The 23,803-nt window shown below is 40.0% G+C and overlaps 1 protein-coding gene across 3 annotated transcripts in view; it reads right to left on the bottom strand.

Moving 5' to 3' along the window:
* Positions 1-23,803, bottom strand: part of DOCK11 (dedicator of cytokinesis 11) — a 1,169,031-nt gene that overhangs the window by 491,155 nt on the left and 654,073 nt on the right. For all 3 annotated transcript variants that reach the window (XM_085607886.1, XM_085607887.1, XM_085607888.1), the window contains one exon: positions 3,502-3,577. In XM_085607886.1, coding sequence (XP_085464012.1) covers positions 3,502-3,577 — 76 coding nt within the window. The remainder of the gene's footprint in view (positions 1-3,501; positions 3,578-23,803) is intronic.

Here is a 23,803-nt window from a genome sequence, read left to right as displayed (position 1 = left end):
GCCGCTGTCGCGCCTAAGGCAAGCTCGTCTGCGCCAATCCGCACCCAAACGGGACCAGGGGCCATGAATGCTGCTGAATTTTCGCCCATTAAAATTAAACCCCTCATTTATACATCAGAGGCACTTGTAGCTATAGGAGACATTTTTAGTTCTAATAAGGCATGTATTAAAGCATCTCCTGAAAAATTTGAAGTCCCTTTCTCCTGTAAATACTGTAAATGGGGCAGTTGTGAGTTTCAATCTACTCACCCAGAGAAAACACCTAATGCTAAACACAATATGCAGGATCTAAACTGTATTTATTTTAACTCTAGATCACTCCCCAAACACAGTATCGAAATCTGGGAGACATTGGACGATTTAAGTCCAGACTTGGCTTTTGTTACTGAGATCTGGCTTGTTGATAATAATATTCCAGATATTGTCACTGCCTTACCCTTAGGATATAAAATTTTACAACATAATAGGAAGGGCGGTAAGAGAGGAGGGGGGATAGCTATTTTATATAAATACCACTTTACCTGTATTCCCACTATGGTCACTAAAGCAGGCACACATGAGATTCTAGCGTTCTCAGTGTCTGTGGATGACAATAAATTATTTGGAGGGGCAGTCATTTACAACCTGCAAGGATATCAGCCCGGATTAAGCACTAGTCTATTAACACAATTTAATCTCCACTACGAAAAACCCACAAACCCAGGAGTTAAACATCTTGACGATGATATGGCCATAATGCAATTATTTCAAAGGATCACTAAACCAACCCATGTGGCTGGCCACACCCTTGAACTATTGTTTTCCAACATAGAATCATTATGTGTTCAGGGAATTAAACCCTTATAATGGACGGACCGTTTCCTAATTTCCTTTTCCTTCAGCTTATCTAAACATGCAACAAACTGAGATAAGGGGTCAGTCAAGGTCTAGGGCTTGGAATCAAATCACGGAGGAATCATTTAGTGCCATGTTCTCTTGTATTTCTAGCCCTTTGTACCAAAATCCTATAAATACATTAGTTACACAGTTACAGCACGACATTGGAAAAACACTTGATCAGTGTGCCCCTCAACTCACTCAGAAACTAGCCACTAAAAAAAACGAAAAATGGTATACGCCGAATTTAAAACTTATGAAAAGAGAGTGTAAAATTAAGGAACATAAATGGAGACTTTCAAAGACCAGCAAAGACAGATGTTTTTACCTAGCCAAGCAAAAAACCTACACGGGGCCCTAAAAGAGGCCAAAACTAAGTATTACTCAGAAAGAATTGAAGAAACGGGAAGTTCATCTAAAGAACTCTATAAAATAATTTGGGAACTTTGCAAGCCCACTCTGTTGTCACAATCTATGGCTCCTTCATCTGAGAACTGTGAGCTACTCAATAACTTTTTTATAAATAAAGTGACAAAAATGTACACAACTTTTAGTCCCTCAAATAATGAAGACTCCAAGGTTCGGGAAAACTTAGCTCCTCATCCTGCGGCTCACAACCACCTAGATAGGTTGTCACTATTTTCTGAAGAACAAGTGGCTAAAGCCATGACAGAAGTTAAGGCAGGATTCCCGTTGGACCCATGCCCACACTTCATTTTCGTCTAGTCTCAGTATTATGTCCCCAAGTTACTAAAGCTTTTAATCAATCGTTAGAGCTTGCTTCCTTTCCAGATATCTGGGAAAAAACAGTTGTTTTTCCCCTTTTAAAGAAGCCAGGTCTTGAAATCTATGATCCAGCCAACTATAGGCCAATATCCCAACTACCATATTAATCGAAGGTTTTAGAGAAATTGGTTAACAAACAACTTACGGCCTTTATTGAATCCAATAATCTACTTGATTCCTCACAAACTGGATTTAGGGCCAATAACAGCACTGAGGCTACTTTGCTAGCTGTGTCAGATAATATCAGGCCTTTAGTTGACCAGGGTAAAGCTGTAGCACTGATCCTTATGGATCTTACTGCAGCTTTCGACACCGTATCCCATAACAAACTACTGCGAATTCTGCACGAAAAAGGACTTTGTTCAAAAACTTTAGCATGGTTCGCATCTTTTCTTAAAAACCGAACCCAGATAATTCAAATGGGTCCTTATTCCTCCACTGCTAAGAGTATTGACTATGGAGTGCCACAGGGAGCTACTCTGAGCCCTACTCTTTTCAATATATATGTCTCTTCTTTAGCAGATATCAGCAGAAAATGGGGCTTTGATATATGTTCCTATGCTGATGATACACAATTGATAATTCCTTTGTCCGACAGGCTGACAAAAGTAGATACTAAGGATAATCTCATCAATTGTTTTACTGAAATCGCAAATTGGATGTCTGGACATTGTTTACAACTCAATGCCGGGAAATCAGAAATCTTACTTTTAGGAGGAGCTCTAACAATTTGGGACAATAGTTGGTGGCCCCAGGTATTGGGAACCGCTCCTGAACCTAGGAAGGCCGCCAAGAATTTGGGCTTCATCTATGATAATGCTTTATCTATGCAGAATCAAGTACGATCACTATGTGGAAAAAGCTTTGCTACATTAAAACTTCTTAGAAGACTTTTCCCATGGATCCCTCTAAATTGTAGGAAGACAGTGACACAGGCACTTCTTGTGAGTAGGCTGGACTATGGCAATGCATTGTATATGGGCATGGCTGACTATCTCTTTACCAGACTACAAGAAGTCCAAAATGCAGCTGCCAAACTTATATGCAACAAGAGTAGCTATAGCTCAGCCTCCCTCTGTATGAAAGAACTACATTGGCTACCTGTATGCCAAAGAGACAACTTTAAGCTCATGTGCTTTGCACATAGAACACTATTCAAAACAGGTCCTCAAATCCTACATGGAAAATTAAAATTTCATACATCTCTGTGTAATCTGAGATCCCGCAATCAGGCACTGGCATCAGTCAAGCGTACGACGACAGTTAGGATGGGCGATCGATCGTTCTCAAAATTAGCAGCGGTCATTTGGAACAAACTCCCTCCAGAACTACGCCTGACTGAAGAATACCTAATGTTCAGAAAAAAACTAAAAACACACTTATTTCCTGGTTACTAAGCTGTTAACTGGAATCTATGTTTGCTTACACTCGGTTATGGTTTTAGTGCCGTAATGTCCCTTGGGATGAGTGTTGCGCTCTATAAATAAAAATAATAAAAAATAATAAAAAATGATTACAAGTAAGGACTTGGGGCTAAATTTAGAGTTTGGTGGATGGGATACTCTGTCACAAACGTGAAGGATATCCTGTCTGCCATATTACATGTGGCATAGGATACAAAGCACTTGCAATATGGCAGGCAGGATACCCGTCATTTTTGTGATGGAGTATCTTATCTGCCAAACTCTAAATCAGACCCTTGGAATCAAAAAGAAGCCCCACTGAGTCAACACAACAGGAGTAATGAAACAAGGACACTTATTTCCAAGAGTTATCTTGTTAAGATTCAATGGACTTGACACATTTGTTGCTACTTATATTACAAACAGTATGACTTACCTATGTCTTTGTCCAGGACGAGACTTGATCTGTTTGAAGGGCTAGACAAGCTGCACATAAATTCATCTCTGGACGCCTGAAAAATATTAATGCACTGGGTGATTGGTAGTAAATTTCATATATTTTACATCATAATGATGGTGCTTGGAAGATAATGGTATTACCTCATTGATAAATATTAATACATATGAATACGTTAAATATTTAATCATAGTCATGGCCAATGATTGCACTTATGGCATTGCATCGTATTTTATTTTCTTCTTTGAAAACTCTGACTTGAAGGGGATATAATTACAATGGATGTGCATGACGGGTCATTGTGGTTTCAGTAAATGAGTACATCTTGATTAAAAAACAACCCATCATCTTTCTTACTTTTACATGCAAGTATCATGTCAAACAACGTAGGACATACAGCTGAGAATTTAAATGCATTTTCACTACAAAAGGGCAGAGTGGTTGGTAAAACAATTATAATAGACCCATGACTTTTCTTATCAATCAACATTTTCTTCTCACTTATTTTTTAGAATGCTCTTAGTGGTTACTACAAAACCATAAAAGTAATCCGAATATTTCTTTAAACTACCTATATCACGTTTTTAAAACCCCAATAATTTGTATTATAAAATGGGATTGGCTAGTATAAAACTGTAACAGCAATTAATAACTCCATTTTGACCCAAATTGTTTTCTTAAACTCATAAAATGTTTGTAAATTTTACTATGTGGGGAAGGTTCATGCAAGAAATAAAAGTAAATTATATTTTTAAACAATGCAAGGAAAACTTGGTTCCAAACCTCATAACTTCCATAACTTAAACAAATCAGTTTGGTTAGTAGAAGCAATAAAAGGAATAAAAAATATTAAGGGCCTCATTATGAGTTTGGCAGTCCTCCTGTCGGCCTGCCACTCCGCGCTGACAGGAGAACCACCAAACATGTAGTGCACCTAACCGCCGGATTACGAGTGTAATCCATGACAGGTAGGCAGTGCTGCAGTGGTCTCACAGCAGTGAGCTTTTAGGCTCATAGGAGAGCATGCCACAGTGACAGCGCCAGTAGCACGTTCCTGCACAGTATGACATGCTTGCCACACTGTGCAGGAACGGGGGTGCAATTACAGAGGGGCACAATATGTGCCACCCCCGCATCCACCCCCAGGCCCAGTTCCATCAGTGGGTCTTGTTAGGTCCCCCTTAGTTACCTCTCTGCCACCCTTTTCATGGCAGGCTCACCACCATGAAAAGGGTGGTGAAAAAGCAACTCAGAAAATGCTCATCGGTGCCGGCAGCAGCCTCGCCAGCATATTCAGGCCAATTTCAGACCACCGGCTCAGCTGGATCCTTGATCCTGGCAGAGCCGGTGTTCTTGTGGATATCTGACCGCCAATATTGCGCACAGGCCCACAGTGTGGCAGTGGTCGGACCACCACCACAGGTATAGAAGCCCTGGGGACCACTGTACTTGTAATAAGGTCACAAATCACCACTGTACTTGTAATAAGGCCACAAATCACATTACCAACTCTCTGAACATCTCTATTTTCAATGCTAAACTTTTTTCTCTTTACTGTTGTATTTGCTTAGCCATGAGAAGTGTATAAATATTACAAATATGCTTCTTTTTGAAAGGTGGTCACCGTGCATTTTTTTTATGGCCCCAGTGAGCATTATATATGATTTTCAAATAGTTCAGATCCATACTTTGGGATCACAAGAAAGGTATTTTCACCAGAGCATAAAGTACCATTCTATTGGGACTATACATATTAAGTTTGAACTTAGCTATTCTAAAAACTGATCTAAAAGTAGAGGTCACTCTCTGTTTTGGGCCTTCATTTCAGTTTATCATTTCAGATGGGACTCTATGTATCATGATTCTTGCTTTGGGGTAATTAAATAAAACCACTTAAGCAAAGGTGCCATACTCTTTCTGGCTCAACTGTCAGCTAAAAGAATTGTGATCCGTTGCTTCTTCCAAAGTCTTTCAATTTCAAGAAATGTATACATTGATGCCTCTCAATAAAGTCTCCTACAAATAAAGTATGTTAGCTCTTTCTCTACCATTTCTTATAACCTTAGCCAGCACGGGTTGTGGTAGGTATTTAGCAAAGGATATTGGGTGACAGTTTGCAGTGTTGTACATTCAGTCATGGGTATGACTATTTACTCCTCAATTCTTCCTTGCTCCAATACTTACTAAGGTGCATTCGCCTCCTTCCAGACACCACATGCATCAGTAAACTAAGACAAGCATTTGCAATGCAATAGGTCTTGCATTTATGAAAGTTTGTGCTATTGGCATTGTGTATGTGTTGTTTTTAAAACGGACAAATAAAAGACATTGTCATTTACAATGCCAATATCTTAAACTCTCACAAATGTGAGACCTATTGCACTGCAAATGAGTGCTATAAAAATTTTAAAAAAGCATTAGGAGAGAGTGTGTCCTGCCTGCAACAGCAGACAGGACAAAGCTATGTGAGAAAATAGTGCTCAGAGGCTATAATTAAAGCCTACTGAGCAACATCACACATAACATGGGGTGTCGCCATGGGAGATTACAAAATGAGACAAGGCGGTACTAAGGAGTGATTACTAAGCCTTTTGATCAATGAACAGCCACAGTTTACAGTAGACAATGGCACAAGCTAATTAAAAATTTCGGTGGAGAGTGGAGGAGCTTCAAGCCCCTACATCAATACAGCATGCCTCGTAGAGCAGTGCATGCACTGCCCAGGCTCAACCTAAAAAACTACCTCAATTCCACTCCCTTTTCACCCCTCCCTTCAGGCCACTCATCTCATAAGGGCCATAAAGATAGGGGAGACATGCAGAGCCACTTCTGTTTCTAATGTCTGATCCCGCAGAGATGACTTAGGTCTGGGTAGGCCAGGCAAAAATATCCATTGTTTCTTTTATTTTTTTTCTATATTTTGGGAGCAAAAAAACTCTGCTTCCCATATGTAAAACCTTCTGTGCCCAAATGCACCCTAATGGAACCTTCTTTGGCTGAGGCACTCAGATCCACTGCAACCTGTGCAGCCTCCAGAGTGGACAAGGAAATGGTGGCAGTTTAGCACGGAATAGTCTCATGCTCAGTAAGGCTTGTGCGATAAAATCATAATACTTTGGCCTTTTTTATTGACCACAAGTTCACCATGAAATCACAGATCAACTACGTAACCTCTGCCTGCTTCCTCACTCTGCACATGCTACGTAAGATCTTCAAATGGCAACCCCTACACAAGATGCACCATGACACACGCTCTCATAACCAGCTGACTGAACTATGGTGTCACCCTCTATATAGGAATCGGCGCATACCTCCTACTTGAGAATGCCCAAGCCTGACTCATCCTCAGCCATATTGGATGAACCCACATAACACCCCACCGCAGGCAACTCCGCTTGCTCCCCATACAGATGAGATGCCAATTCAAGCTGCTGACCCACGCACACAAGGCTCTACACAACCAAGACAAAAGGGAATTTTCCCTTTGGGTTTATTGGTAAATCAGCCACCTATTTTATCCTTATATCACAAATTCATCATTCACTCATTCATGTACCACCAATATCACTAAAATAGTACCTCTGAAGCATATGTATAAACCTATTCTGCTTTATTCATAAAAACATATCATCTATTATAGAAGCAAATAAATATGTGCAAATAATCCTTTTGGAGTATAGAATTCTTGTCGCCAATACAATGATCGTAAACCTCTCTCTTATACAGTAAGAAGATTACAATCCCCTTAGTTTCTTCTTGTCACACAAATAGACATTTTCAAACAGTACACAAACATTTCATAAAAGTGCATAAAAATGGACGCATGGATAAAAACATAGAAAGGGAGAATACATTAGACAATCATTTTTGTCTCAAATAATCACTAATCGATCATGATAATTGATCAAGGTGCAAAGTTTTTTCAAATCAATAATATCTATAAAGTCACTTAATGCCTGATCGATTTAGTGCATAAACATTTTTGCATCAACGTGTTTCGGTGGATTCTTATCATTCACAACCACCTTCTTCAGGACAAATAGATGTCTCCCACCATTACACAGTTAATGTATCTATATAGGTCATTGTTAGCTACTTGCATTGAAGCAAATGCTTATAGACACATTTTTCAGGTGCATGCTAGTTCTACATAAGAAGACTGGCAAATACCAAATATGTTGGTCATGCAGAGATCATTGATCCCAAATTCAGTGGAATAACCCAATCTCTAGTAAACCTTTTTAAATATTATGAACAGGGGATCTGCTCATTGAATCAAAGTAGGGTATAAAAATGAATCAGGGAATCTGCAGCATAACAAAGTTATTGGGGGGGTCAATGAGGGGTGGGTGGTTCAAAGACCATGTATCAAACAGTACTATGGGAAAGAGAAAAATTAAAAGAAGTTTTGCTGGTACCCACCCATCGACTGTTGACCCATAGAGAAAATATAAAACATACAAGCAAAGGCAAGACCAATATGTTCTATAACCTTAAATGTTTTTCTTTTTATTCAACCCTAGTGTACTGTATTCATCTTACTATCCATCCCGCATAGTCTATTTAACAGGTAACCACATCTTAGTGATTTTGGGTACTCCTGTATTCCTACTCATTCCCCACACTTACATTCGATCATTTACTTCTCCAACCACTCTTTTGTTTTATCTCCTAATTATCTACTTCCACTCACGCTGTGCCAATACAGTACCCATCATAATAAAGCTTTGGTAGTAGCGTGCACTCACTTTTCAAAATTCCTTTTTGACTCGATAGTCGCTTTTCACTTGCCTATATTCCCGCATCTACCAAAGCATAAGTGGAGGATGCTCCTTCTCCCACATCGAAGCAAAGCCGTGGAACAGCCTTCCCACGCACCTAAGGACCATCACCTCACTTCTGGAATTCTGAGTGGTCCTCAATACCTGGCTGTTCGACTAAGCCTCAAGGATCTGCAAGCACCTGGGTACCCTGACTGATTGATTGATTCGTTTTTAGATATGATCTTGGTTGGTTATGGTTCTTTAGGCTAGGTATTAGGGTGTTGGGTTTAGATTTATTCTTATTTCATATTATGTGATATATTCTTGTATAGTGTGTTTTGTACCCCTAAGAGCACCCTGGTGCTTTGGAGCAGAAAACCACCCTACCAGAGGAGGATTAGCCAAATGCCAGGTTTAAGCCTTATTTTTAACAGCAATGGGTTAGAATGAGTCTAAACCAAACACCCAATGGATTTGTTATCCTAATCTGGATCAGAAGATGATTCTAATGTTTCACTGTGAGGTAGAAAGGCACAATCATTGTTTCTGAATACTAATAGTGTTCAAAGATGACACGGAGGGAGTTGCTGAAGCTTCCATGATACTCTGCACCTAAACCACTTCTGAGTGATCACCGCCGTGGCTGAAGCGAAATGAGGTCGGCATTTCTCATGGCTGGAATCTCCTGCTGCAACGCGCGGAATGCTTGCCTAGGAGGAGGAGCCATGGCTGGGCTGACAGATGCCAGTATTTTAAAGGCTGGAATTCCCCTGTGGTGAGGAGTGGAGGACGTGTGAGAAAGAGAAGTCCAGGGAAGCAAACGGGTCTCTAGGAGCTGGGGTGCTGGGGCAATAGCGCAATAGCAGAGAGAAGGTGAGCAGTGGGGAGAGCCCGTAATTGGGGGAAACAGAGCACAGTGACCCGCATGATCAATGCCACAGCTAGGAGTAAAAGGTGGAACTGGCTCCCTTAGCACTGAAGCAGTGGGTCTACCTTAGGCGGCTCTACTATGTCTGGATCTCATGGTGACCACGGAGCGGCCCTCCTAGGTGAATGGGTCACCCGGTGTCCAGTGCTTGCTCTTTGTCTTTCCCCCTCCAGGGGCCATTCAGGGCTCTTTCCCCCACTGCTCCCTCTATAGAAGCAACCAGAAGCAGTGAAGGAGCAAAGTCACACCAGGAAGTTTCAGGTCAATGAAGAGGCTCACTGGCAAGGGGCATACTCCTGCCAAAATCAAGGGTGCAAAAAGGACTAAGGCTTGACCAAATGCATCCAAAGAAGGCAGTACAAAGAATCAGATTCAGGACATTAACCAAGAGGAAGTCAAGAGTGGCCCTGACCACATGCGGGCCAGTTGTTTGGAAATTAGCAGCTCCTATGGGACAGGAGCCTTGTCTGAACCTGGGCTAGGCCCTAGCCCCGGAACTCAAGGTTTAGACGAGGAGCTCTCACTTATTCCCAGCTAGGAGTCGGCAGAGACCTCTCTAGAGGAGGGAGATCTCCTGTGAATCCAGATTCCAGCCCAGGAATATTAGATCAAGAGAAGGATTACTTTGGTACAGATTGGAGACTGATTTATCAAACTCTTTAGTTGGCGGGGATCAGGAGGTAGTAAAGCAACCCTATGACACAAATAGCTGGGGGCAGACTTCAACAGGAAGGTGTCCAAATATGCCACAAGGGATTATCAACGTAATATACCAAACACCTCCATTAAGTAAAGAAGCCTCTCTGAAGCAATCTACAAGGCTAAGAGCTCACTTAGAAACTTCGGAGACCTCGCAGAGAAGTAATCTCATTAACACAACTACGACTTCAGGAGAAGATTTAGGTCCAGGGACACGTATTCAAATGGGTTCCTATTTTCAACAGATCTTAGACGAACTACGCGATAGGAGAAATGCTCATGACAAGGCTAATATGGAAGTACAACTCCAATTTAGCAACATAAATGCCAGCCTCTCTCAGATGAACTCCAGCCTGAAGCAGGCTTTACAAAGAATATCAGATTTTGAAGACAGTCAAGCAAATCTAAAACTTGTGTCTGTTAAATTTAGTCGAAAAATCGACGACCTCCAGATGAAAGTGGATGAAAAGGGAAAACAGGGCCAGACACTCTAATCCTAGGCTTGTGGGGATTCCTGAAGTATTAGAATCTGGCCAAGACCCTATAAAGTTCATTGCTAAAACAATACAAAAATATGTACATCCAAATGAACAAGGACCTGCAGACAATTTCTCAATTTTGCGCGCACATGGAGTCCCTTTTACGCAATCAGCTAATTCAAGATATCCTAGGGCATTCTTGGTGCCTTTTTGAATAAAGTTAATCATTTTATCTGAGGCCATAAAATCAAAGGGATTTCAGACAGAAGAAAAAAGTTACTTAAATATCTTTTCCTATATGTCCATAGCAGCAGTTTGTAGCCAGCGCAAATTCGAATCCATGATTGATCCACTAAGGAAACAAGGTATTCCAGCTATGCTAGTACAGAAATCAAAACTAAAAGTACTGTTGGACGGTACATTTCAAATGTTGAGCTCAGTGGAGGAAGCTAGTGGACTCTTAAAACCACAACACCTGCTAGAGCATGCAAAATGAGAAATAATATTACTCTTTATGACTTTGTATGGCTTTTTTAGGATTAAAATGTATTTTTGTATTTCTCGTTGAGCTTGTTATTTTAGAGTATAAGTACTAGCCAAGCCGTGGTAATCCCCATTTGCAGATGGTTTCCCTGGGTGCAAATTCAGTGCACCCTTACAGGGGAGGGAAGTGTGCATTGCCAGCATGCCCTGGCACAGTGTGGGTTGGGATTGAGGGAGGTTAGACAAGGGGGGCACGCTGGGAGCAAGAGAGGGGAACCACCCACTGAGCTCCAGATGGGGAAGGTCCCAGAGATAAGGGGGGTTCAAGGGAGGGGGGGGCAAAGGGTCACAGGGGTAAGGAAGGAGAAGGGAGGGGTAGTAGCAGTCAAGAAAAAAATGTGGCAGCAACAGTAGAGCACAGAATTTATGCTTGGGGTAAATGTACAAAGTATCCATTTAATTTGAAGCATGTCTCATAAGTGCCTAAAATACAATCATGCAATGTGAATGTGTTTAATAACAGAGTGAAGTGTCGGTCTATGTTGTCCTGGTTTAAATCATTGGGAGCTAATATAATTTTAATACAGGCGACCCACTATAAGGGAGGAGCCTCACTTGGGAAAGTTTCAGGATTTAGCCAGCAAGAGTTTTATGCCTCATCTAGTGCAGCTATCAGGGGTGTAACTTTGTGAAATTACGATGGTTTATAGAGACCACAGTGCTAGGTGGCTATGGGTTCAGATGATGATATCAGAGCAGCTAATTAATATGGTGAACTGTTATGGTCCTATTGAGGACTAGCCCAAAACTCTGCAATCTCTCAATGATTTTGCAATAGAACAATCTGGGGTTTTATTGATAGGCTGTGATTTTAACATTCTGATTCATCCAACTTTAGACTCCTCACGGCTTGGGCACTGTTGACCGTGTAGGCTTGGGCACTGTTGAACAGGGTCTTAATCTGTCGTTACTGATTGGGAAATACACAAGGGCAGAAAATAAACAGGGGAATCTGTTTTTAGTATTTGTGGATCTAACAGCCGCTTTCGACTGTGTGATCCACAGTAAACTCTGGGCCATTTTAGAAAAATTGGGCGTAGAAGATAGGATTATTTATTATCTTAAAAGATTTTATAATGAAGCTACGGCCCGAGTCTGTTGTGGGGTAAATGGGGAACGGTCAGGCGCTTTTTCGATAAATAGTGGTGTTAGGCAGGGTTGTGTTTTGGCCCCTTTTCTTTACATTAATAGTTTGGAACGAGCCCTACTAGAAAATAACGACGACTGTCCTCTTCTGGCTGGGAGACCCATCCCAGCACTCTTATATGCAGATGATGCAGTTCTGATCTCCCGAACGCAGGTGGGCCTTCAGAGGCTGCTGGACAGTTTCACGAATTTTATGAAGAATTTAGGCTTGAGAGTAAATACGTCTAAAACCTACTCTATGCACTGTGGGCATAGGATAAAGAAATTTAATACAATGTTTGTTGCAGGACAAAAGATCGAGGCTACTGCCAAATTCTCTTATCTGGGGATTCTTTTCACAAACGGTGACACATGGGCGCAAGCGATTGACGCCAAGAAACTGGCTCTCCTTAGAGCCACCACTGCCCTTATTAACTTTGTTAAAAGATTGGGTAAAAGACCACCGATGGAACTTATAAAAATTTATAAGGCCAAGTGTGTTTCATTAGCCACCTATGGAGCAGGGCTCTGGGGGCTAGCAGATGTGAACAAAATTCAGCGTGTTGAGAACTCATTTCTCAAATACCTTCTATCAGTCCCAAGTGGTACTTCTTCTATCGTATGTCACGCAGAACTGGGGCTTACCTTTATCTCTGATTTAATGAAGCTAGAGCCTATCCTTCTATGGCATAGGCTCTGGATTAAGGAAGAGGCAAAATTAAATCGGGAGATCACTTTAGATATTTGTAAACTGGATGGGTTTTTGAACATCCCCTGGATTGCGTACGTACGTAACTTCTTAAATGACCTCGGTCGTTTGGAGAATTTTAATAACCCGAGTTCAAGGAAGGACTTGAGAAGAGAAGGGCTACTGCTTTCGGAAAGCCACAGAATGACAAATGATTTATTAAAACCGACTTTCCTCCAAAATCAGATGATTTTAACCACATTTAAAATTCAACCTTATCTAACCTTTGTACCTGGTGTATACGTTAGATTCATTTTAACAAGATTTAGACTGGGGTTTTTTCACAGACTAGTGTCATTGCCAAAGATGAATGATTGGTCGAGAAACCTTCAGCCTTGCCTATGTTATAATAGTTCCTCCCAATCAACGATTCATGTTCTATTCTTCTGTAAATTGTATACCCACTTAAGAAAACTGTACATAGTGCCCGTTTTAAAAATGTTCGGTCTCCGCCAATGTCGACCAGCCTTTCAGGCGCTGCATTATCTTGACAATGAGCATAGTGTTTTTAGAATCGTGAACTTTTTAAAACAAGGTTTCGGAAGCTTATGCATGTTTAATTGATTTTTAGCCTCATATTTATGTCCCTTTATATGTACTGAAGACAGTGTTACAATAATTATGAAATTTGTATTGTTTTAATTAATTTTCACCTACTGTACATATTTTTTTCTTATGTGCTTTTATGATTGAATAACATATCAATCGAATAAAACTTCTGTGACTCTGACTCTGACTCCTCACGGGTGCACAAACTGCAGACAAAATCTAAGTTGAAAAAGCTCTTGCAAGACTTTATGCATGATTTTGCCCCGGTTGAATGTTGGAGATGTGAATACCCAAGAAAGAGGAAGTATACATGTCACTCGTTTTCATTCTTCCTCTCGTATTGACTTCTTTCTCTTCTCCCATGCACTGTTAAAAACTGAGTGTGCAATAATTGAAAATCCTTTTTTAAACCATGCAGTAATTAGTTAATTTAAGAATCACAACTGTATGAAAGAAGGAGAGGAAATAGATTTTTGATAAATCCTTATTAATTGATGAGCAGTGAGTTATTCAGATGCACCAGGCACTGGAGAAGTTTTAAAAATATAATATTGACACAACACCTGAATTCTCAGTGTGGGGTGCCTAAAAGGATTTTTTTAGCGGTGAAGTGATTGCTTACAGGACTACTAAGAGAAAGAGGAAAAGTGAAGAAAGATTGCAGTTGCAAAAAGAATTCTCTCAGGCACTCCAAATTATCTATCCTCAGCCACACAATTGAGCAAAACGAAACTAACTTGTGGCAAGCTTAACTTGCAGGATATTTCTACATCAAAGGAAAACCTGAATCACAACTCAGTCTTACAAAAAAGGTATGAGGAGAGCGACCATATAGGTTCATATCTGGCCTGGTCAGTTAAACATAGGGTGAATGCTAACTGTGTAAAATAAAATGGGACCCGGTTGCGGCAAGACTCACTTCATATCCCCAAGAAATCGCTAAGATCTTTCGTAATCATTACAAGTCGCATAATACCACTCAAGAGGAAGCGGATAGGTGGTTGAGAGGGCTAAATATTCCAACTCTAACCGTAGAACAGAGAAAGAATTTGATCTCATCGATCTCTATTGCAGAAGTTACACAGGCGGTAAATACAAACCCCCTCTGCAAAAGCTTGTGGGTTTGATGGAACACCTATAGAGGTGTATAAGGTTTTCTTACCCCTCATTAAGACCTTTCTAGAGTCACTTTTTAATAGGATAATTCTAGGTGGCTCAGTTCCCGTAGCTTTCACTCAAGCGTCAGTGGTTAGTTTAGCTAACAGGGAAATCTGAGGAAGAGGTCAACTCCCACAAGCCAATAAGCCTACTAAATGCCACTTATAAAATCTTGTCAAAGATGTTATCGAACAGTCTTGCACAAGTAGCTCCCTCTATCATCCATTTGGATCAAAATGGTCCCCAGCAAGGCAGAATTCTGTCAACTAACATGCATGACCTAACTCAGGGCATTGATTATTTTACAACATATAAAACGGAAGCAACAAAAATAATGTTGGACATGGAAAAGGCATTCGACTAAGTACAGTGGAAAGTCCTTTTCGCAGTCTTGGATAAATTTGCTATGCCATCTGAATTCAGCCAGGTAGTGCAAAACATGTATTATAATTCTAGGGTGTCTACAGTTATTAACGGAACTACGGCAGGATCAATCTCAATCAGCTGTGGGATACACCAAGGTTGCCCCCTATCTCCTGTGTTGTTTACTTTATTGATCATTTGGCATGCGCAATTCGGCAAGATGGCACCATTCAAGCTCCTGTTTTAGACTCTGCAAAACTTAAACTATTTGTGGATGACATGGCTCTATATTTGGCAGCAGATAAGGATAACATTTTCTGTGCCTTCTCTAAAATAAGCGAATATACGGCAATAGGGGGCTACAAAATAAACCATTCACAATCGGAGGAGCTACTTTTTAACTGCTCAGCAGAAATATTACCACCTTCTATGCGAGGAAACTACTCAACAACTTCAGTAATAAGATATTTGGGGATATTCATGACCACTAGACTAGATCTATTTGTATAAAATTGATTTCAACACTAAATAAAATGCATAATCTTCAAAAACAATGGCAAAATCTTTCTATATCAATTATGAGGCGCGTACCACTTAATAAATGAGTATTCTCCCACTGTTTTTATTTTTGTTTTCTAATATATTGATCAAGGTTCCCCAGTCTTTCTTTGATGCTATCAATTTGGAAGTTAGACAATTTATATGGTAAGGGAAAAAGCAGAGATTGAGAATCCAAGCTCTACAGCTGGATGTGGATGAAGGAGGTCTTGCTCTTCCCAATTTCAAAATATATTACCAGGCGTCACTTCTTAATTGGCTAAACTATAATGTCGTTGGAGGTTCGCATGTAACCAGTTTCTTTTTAAATGTATTTCTAAAGTAATCAGAGATAGGTCTCCCCCATTCTTATGAATTCCTAGGCTACCTAAGAAATCAAGATATAAGACTCCTCGGGCTATAATGGTACATTTCCAAAGAATCTCGGAATTATATAGAATCCCTTGGCTTCATCTAAAGTTAAGGGTTTTAGATTGCATTGCACTGGGGCTGTGGTTGTCCCAGCAAACTTACCTTCAGTGGTCTCGTTTGGGGATTCATAAAATACAGGATTTATTTGGCAACAGGAACTTTCTATTATAGCAGGAGATTTTAACATTAATACACATCTTTTTTTTTGCTACGTTCAGGAAGAGAGGAAACTAGTGGAATACATCTGGGGAAGGCATATTTTGTCTCGAGGATTAAAGGGCTGGGAAACTGGTGTAAACTACTTAAACCTGCAGGAAATAAGTTGGAGATTCCAGATCATTTGGAGAGGATTCAAATATCCACAGGCTGCTGTTTTGGCATTCCACAGTGGCAGGGTTAAAATACATGGAGTCGTAAGAGCAGCCAACCTGAGCAGGATGGCACTCTCTAGCTAATGGATAATTTATTACACCCTGCCAAACTCTATAAAATGTATCCTGTTGTGGATTCCAAATGCTTCAGATGCAGACAAGCCAATGGAGACTGGTTCCAAACTGTTTTACATGTAGTTATTTAATGAATTTTGGCAAAACATCTGTTTTAGAAATTAGTAAAAAGTTATCTATTCGTTTTTCTCCAGAGGCCTCGGCTGCACTTTTTGGTATAGCAGAAACAGAAGAAGAATTAACTATCGGTTAGCGTCAATTTATTTTTATTGCCACCATTGTAGCAAGACCTCTAATTTTAGCAAACTGAAAATAAGAGACCATTCTGACAGTTTCTCAATGGCTTGTGAAAATGCAAAGAGTCTTTACCCGAGAAGCCTTGTATGCAAAAAGGGTTGTCTCCTTAGTGAAATTAAGTAAAATATGGACGAGTTCAAGCTGAATAATTAAAGAAGAGACAAGTGATGGCACATTTATAAAAATAAAATAAGTTAGATATAGCTATATAGGAAATGGCAAGACAGGGTGAGTTTCTATCTAGGTTTTCCTCTTTCTTTTTTCGTGGTTCTGAGTATGCATAACTGCTTAAGTCCTTTTGCATCCTGCAACTCTTATGCCCCTCCCAACATTACCTTTGGTAATTCTATTTCGGAAAACGCAGTTGGTCTTTGGTAATGATTGCGTCGTGAGATGACTGCTCTTGTATATCTTCAGGGGGAGGTTACAAAAAGGGTAAACCAAAGTAAGCCACTGGGACCTGGGTGTAAAACAGTACAGTAGAAAGTGGGTCCCAATAGGACAATATAAAGAGCACATATAATTAAATATCAATAGACATTGATACACTAGTACACCGTAGTTATATTGTTCAATGTTATTTAATCACATTGAACAGCACAAAATGCTTATAAATCAGCAAATAGTTTTGAACAAAGTTTGAAAAAATGTACTGAACAAGCGCCCCACGTAAGGGGGAGAGGAGAAAAAGGGGAAAAGGTATTGTGTATCAAGTGAGGGTTGGTAAAGTGAAAAGGAAGGGTAGTGGCATTATATTTATATATCTTGGAGTTATGAACATTACTGATTAGTAACTGGAGCATTACGCTTGATGTTTTCACTGAGAGATAAAAAGGCAGATTAATGTTATTTGTGGCATACGCCTTCAATTATACTGAAGCTATTTCTATTTTGAGACTGTAGCTGACACTCAAAGCCTTCAGCACCTTGGCTTAAGGTTGCCAACTGTCATTTTCCTGTATTCAGGTGCTTCTCTGACAAAATATCATCAACAAAAATATTGGTGACTAAACTATCATCAAAAGAATATTGAGCATATCGACTTTATATACTATGGGCCTCATTACAATTGAGACTCGGAAAGCTTCTGACCTGTGGTTGAGACTATCCGAGTCTCAGCGAGTGTTTTCACTTTCGACTGCCGCATTGTGATGCAGGTCTTCGAAAGTGTAACTGGCCGGTCATTCCAGCTGGATTCCAACCGGCTCAAGGAACCAGTCAGATAGTCAGAGGCCTTACCATAATCCGTAATCCCTATGGATGGCGGTGTACGCCATAGGGATTACAATGTTGGTTTCTGACAGACTTTCCATGTCGGGCTTACCGACATGGAAAGCATGTCGGAAAGTGACTTTGGGGAGCCCTAGCAGGGCCCACTTGACCCTGTGGCCTCCGGTTGGGGGCTGAGGGGTCACCTATGGTGCCCCACCGTTCATACCTGGACCGTGTTGCAGGCACTTTGAGGTACCTGCCACGCGGTGCAGGAATAAACAGATTCTCTAATTTCTCTATGGGAGCTTGAGGGAGCCAGTTTATAGCCGCAGCAGAAGCTTCCATAGAGAAATGGGAGTATGTGACTGCACCATGTGTGGTTGCATTGTAATGCTGCAGTCGGTTGGTCCCAATTCCACAACGGTTGTCCCCCCCAACATCATATTAAGGCCCTATGTATGTAAAGGCAAAAATATTTAGAACAAAAATATAGAAAACCACAGCATCATCACAAAAGTTAAAAGTATATTGAATTTTAATTAATATACACTACATTCACATTAAAACATATTTTAACTTTAAAAATAATAATAATAGATTAAAAATATGCTTATGATATAAAAAGTATAAAAATAATTTATAACGTCCGAACATAAAATAGAATATTGACTTTAAATAACTGCAAAAGATGAACATAATATTTAAAAAAGTTTAGAACAAATATAATAAAAAATAATTACATATAATATCAAAACAGTTATTAAAAACTAATATACAAAATATCAACATAAAACCATTAAAAAAACAATTATTTAAAAAAACATATATGTATTTAACTTTAAAAATTAAAATAAAAGACTTTTGATGCAACTTTAAAAATACATGTTTTTAAATTGGGCTTCACTACTCCCACTCTCCCCACTCCCACTCCAACATGAGCAACAGTAAGGATAGTGATGGACTTTGGAGTGATCAGATTTAATGTTCCCACTGCAATGTAAGCAAAAGTAAGAAAAAGTAGGGAACGTTTTGGACTGTGCAGGAGTCAGATTTTTGATCTGAGCAACTGTAAGGAAGGTGTTGAACTTTGGAGGGGTCAAATCTATTATTCTCACTCCAGTCGAAGCAAAAACAGGGAAAGTGTTAGATTTTCTAGGGGTCAGATCTGCTAATCCTTCTCCACTGCAAGGACACATTGGAAAATAGTTGGATTATGGAGGGATTAGATTTACTATTTTCACTCCAAACTAAGCTGAAGTAGGACAAATGTTGCATTTTAGACAGATCAGATTTACTATTTCCACTCTAACGTAAGCAAAAGTAGGGACATTTTTGGACTTTAAAGAGGTCAGGTTTATATTCCCACTCCAATATAAACAATATTAAGGAAAGTGTTTTAGTTTAGAGGGGTCAAATTTACTATTCCCACTCCTAAATTTGCAAAAGGAAGCATTTAAATGTAGACCAAAAAATTAAAAAAAATAACAAATTATAAATGTATTAGTTAATTATAAAACAAGTAAAATTGCATTATAAAAACTAAAATACAAAAATAAATGTTGTTAAATTAAAGAACTCCAAACCTAAAATAACCAGCACCATCAAAAAATGTAATTAATAAAAAAATATTGTTACTAAAATATACAATTAATCAAATGAAATTGTTCAGTAAAACAATTAAAATAATTGATAAATATGACATTAGGAAGCACAATTTTATAAATACATGAACTGATCAACCAAATAACAAGAAATTAAAAATCAACACATATATTCAAAATTACAATCAACTAATTATCAAGTAAAAATTCAAATACATACAAAATAATTATAATTTAAACATAATATACATCTTAAAACACTTTCCGCCCTAATCCCGTTCAAACCCAACAGCCTACTACTAAATTAACAATTTCTTAATAAATAAAAAAATACATTTCATATAAAAGCTTACAAACTATATTAAAAAAATACTAATAACTTACAATACTAAAATAACTAATAGTTCTCAAACTAATTCAAGTGATAATTTATATAGCTATTTTAGTGTAACACATTGGGCCTGATTTCGATGTCAGGCGGTATTGCTTCCGTCCATCACAGACTCGGTCCTGGGATCGACCGACATCCGGTCAGCAGTCCCGAGCGGCCAATTTCAATGTAACCGAACACAGTCCATCAGAAGCCAGCCAGAATGACCAGCCGGTTTGCTTTCCGACTGCCTCCATCATAATGAGGCGGTTGGAAAGTAAACCACACGGCTTATTATGATGCGGCCATGAAGGCTCTCATAGGAGCTTGGAGCCTTTACGGGCTGCACTGTAATCGGTCCCATCATGTTTTGTACAATATTTGATCAGAATACGAGTCAGGCAGTGTCCAATAGGACTTTTAAAACAATTGTTATGCAGTTTGTTAGCTACACTATTTCAGTATTTTATGCCTGTTGGTGATAGTAATGAAAAATATAACATTTTTCCTTTTATATTTGTAATTGATTTTGAGAAGACTTTTGGCACAAAGAGCTGAAACTATTTAATTTGGTTTCTGCCAAAAATGATTGTGGTAACCCAATACCTCTGTGAAGTGTTAGTCCTAAATGCCAACCCTAAAGTAAACGTACAAGTGAATGTAGTCTTGTAGGACGCCCTTTTCAGACTCCTTTCTAAATGGGATAGAGACCCACCAATGATGCCTCCCCTCAATTATATAGTTACTTAGGCGATAGAGTCTTTGGGAGAATGTATTTGAAATTATCTGTTGCAGGGTTGCAGATGGAAGTTCACCGTGATGATAGTATATATCTATATGCAAATGTTATGCTATTGTTTGTCTGTTAGTCAAGATGTTCAGGTCAGCATCTGATAGAACTATTTGAAGTCTTTAGGAGATTCTTCAGCCTGAAGGTGAATTGTTAAAAATATGTGCTCTATTCCGTATTGAGGGGGGAATTTTCAAGATCTGGCAGTAGGCTGGGAATATACTATAGATGCTATCCTGTCACCTAGATTCCTTAGAAGGAATTTTAAGGGTTTGAATGAGCTGCTGATCTTGATTAACGTCCGGTCACCCTCTTTAGTAGAATAGCATTGCGCAGGATACTTTACGCGCGACAAAATTATCCATTTAAAGTGCTGTATCAGTTCTGTGGGAGACTAGCAGGTCTAATCCATGACCTGGTCTTAGAAGACCTGAAGAGTGGCACTTAATAAGCGCTGGTAATACTTTACAATGGAGAGTGGGAAATAGAGGGCAATACGCCTTATTATTTGCCAGGTTATCTTGTCACAATAAATGACCAGCTTTTGGGTGTAGGGATAATCACACCTTTAAATTGGAATGTGGCTTACTTATTGGCTGTTATTTTTACCTACTGACTATATTAAATGGTCAGGAATTGGTTGGGAAGGTAATATGACTGAAGAGACTCCAATATGGATCAGGAAGTAGCTGCACCAGGTTTTCTGAATTTCCTCCCTTGGTACCTTATTGGTATACCTCAGTTAGGCGACATCTGGGAGGGTGACTATAGTAAATCATTCTCAAAATTGTCAGTAGTATATGACCTCCAAAATTCACAATTCTGTAAGTACTTGCAACTCTACTATGTGATAGGATGTCCCTTCTGACCATTGAGTCCCTTAGCAAATTTGAAGTAAAGCTTACCACTGAAAGATTAAAGGTGAGTGGGGTATCTCAACTGATTAAAATGCTGACTATTAATGTGGCTTGCCTTTTTGTAACCATAAGGAAGAAATGGGAAATGTATGTATGGATCGTCAAATACGATGTATGGCAGAAAGAAAAGATCTTTCCAAAAGAGACTGCCATTTCAGCTTGCCTACACCTGATTTCTCTTGCATACATGCATAAAATACATGTTACACCATAATGCCTGTGCAGAACGTGGAATAGGCAGGCTCCTAATTACTTGTGATGTTTGATTTAAGTGGTTAACTTCTTCCAAGTGGTTAGGGACTTCTAAAATTAATCGCTGCTGGAACAAAACCAACTGAATATTTTCTGCAGTGGTGAAATTACGGGCCTCATTACGATGTTGGACACTGTTGCGGTCTCGGGAGCCGGCCATAGTCCAAGCTCCCACTGAGAAATGGGATTTTCTGTTAATCCCTGCACCATATTGCAAGCACCTCACGGTGCCAGCCACCCAGTGCAGGGATTAACAGGAGGGCACCATAGGTACCCCCTCGGCCTCAAACCGGAGAAGGGTGTCCTGCTAGGGGACCCCAAAGTCACTTTCCGACAGGCTTTCCATGTCAGAAAGCCCAACGGCGGAAAGCCTGTCGGAAACCGACATCATAATCCCAATCTGTGGAAACGCAGTTCTTAGGGATTACGGTGAGGCCTCCGACTGGCCGATGGGCTCCTTGAGTCCATCGGAATCCAGCCAAAATGACCGGCCAGTTTCACTTTTGACCACATGCCTTGTAATGCGGCGGTTGGAAGTGAAACCTAAAATGTAAATTGGAAAGCCTGCGAGTCACATCTTAATGAGGCCCTTAGAGTACCCAAATCTAAAAATAGTCTCCTTAATCTTGGGAATAACTTGAAGTCACCAAGTGGGATAAAGAGTTAATTAAATGTGGAATGGCTTATAATGGACTGCTGACTCCCTGATCATCACTTGGCCACCTTATTTCTACACAGATGTAAGGAAAATGCATTTTTATATGTCTGTGACACTCTGGAACTGCCAACCATCTACTCTCCTGCCATCTTCAGGTGTGTACAGACCTGTAATATTCAGGGGATTTCTTTCTGTGGTAATCATGGCTCCAACCAATCCACTGCCAGCACTGTGCCTACTTTTTGCTCCCTCACTGAATACGCAGGGCACTGTTCTTAGAGTAGAAATGGAGGTAAGGTCTAGTGTTTAGTATTAAGGGTACCAGCATACCAATTGCTGTTTTATAGTGACAGGGGAATGTAGCAGAAAGCCAGGTCATTTGTTTTCAATATTTAAAATAATACACAAACCAGAGGGAAATCTACAGCCTATGTAAAATCTACTCACTACAGCTAAATTTACCTTTTTTAACATATGATAAGGGGGTGTAGTCTAAAGGAAATGGAGAGACGGAAGCAATTTTTTTGTAGGAGGGACTCCTACCTTTTCTCTTCTCCCTCTGCACAGCTGATCCACGTAGTTTCTGAGGTTTGAAAGTGATATCATAGACCACTATAAATATCTGTTATTCAGCACCAAGTTGCCCACAGGTGGATGTGCACTTTACAAATATACATGTTAGTTTATCTTACTCAATCTTTGCTCTAACAGTCTGTCGCGTGGAACCCCTCACTAGGAACTAACCCCATGCCAATCTATAAATGTGTATGATGTTTCTGGGAACAGGCGCAGGGAACCTCCATCTTTTTTCAGGTTGCAAAATGTAATGTAAAGAAAAGTTCCACAGAGCTTACAGAGGAACCAGTGTCAAAGGACATGATGTCCTTTCACCATGTCCACTGGCATTGGTGCTTCCTCAGATGTTACATGTGGAACACTGCTGTTGCTTCAAAGAGAGGAAACTGAAATAGGAATATAATGGTTCCTCCCACAGCATCCCCACACATTCCAGGCATTCTCATGTTAGATATATGTCACAGGTCTATGAAGATAATCCAGCACTTAGGGACTGATTTCAATGTCAGTCTAAGTTTCCTCCGACCAACACTGTTTCTGTGTGAGAACTGACCGACCATAGGTCGGCTGCTCCGCACACCTCATTACAATGCGACTGCACATTCTCCCAAACTCCGATTTCTCATGGTGCCTGCCTTAGGTGCCTCCCAGGGTCAGAAACAGAGGTTGCGGAGGGATCAGGGCCCTGCTAGGTACCCCAAAGACACTTTCTGACTGCAGTTTCATGTTGGAAAGGCCAAGATTGAACTGCTGTTTGGAAAGTGCCATCATAATCCCAACAGCGGAAATGTCGTACGTTAGGGATTATGAGGCCCTTCTGACTGGCTGACGGGCTCCT

The sequence above is a fragment of the Triturus cristatus genome, chromosome 5_2 (genome assembly GCF_964204655.1).
Source record: "Triturus cristatus chromosome 5_2, aTriCri1.1, whole genome shotgun sequence".
Lineage (NCBI taxonomy): Eukaryota > Metazoa > Chordata > Amphibia > Caudata > Salamandridae > Triturus > Triturus cristatus.
The sequence above is the reverse complement of the archived record's forward strand: the minus strand, read 5'-3'. Positions and strand labels throughout refer to the sequence as shown.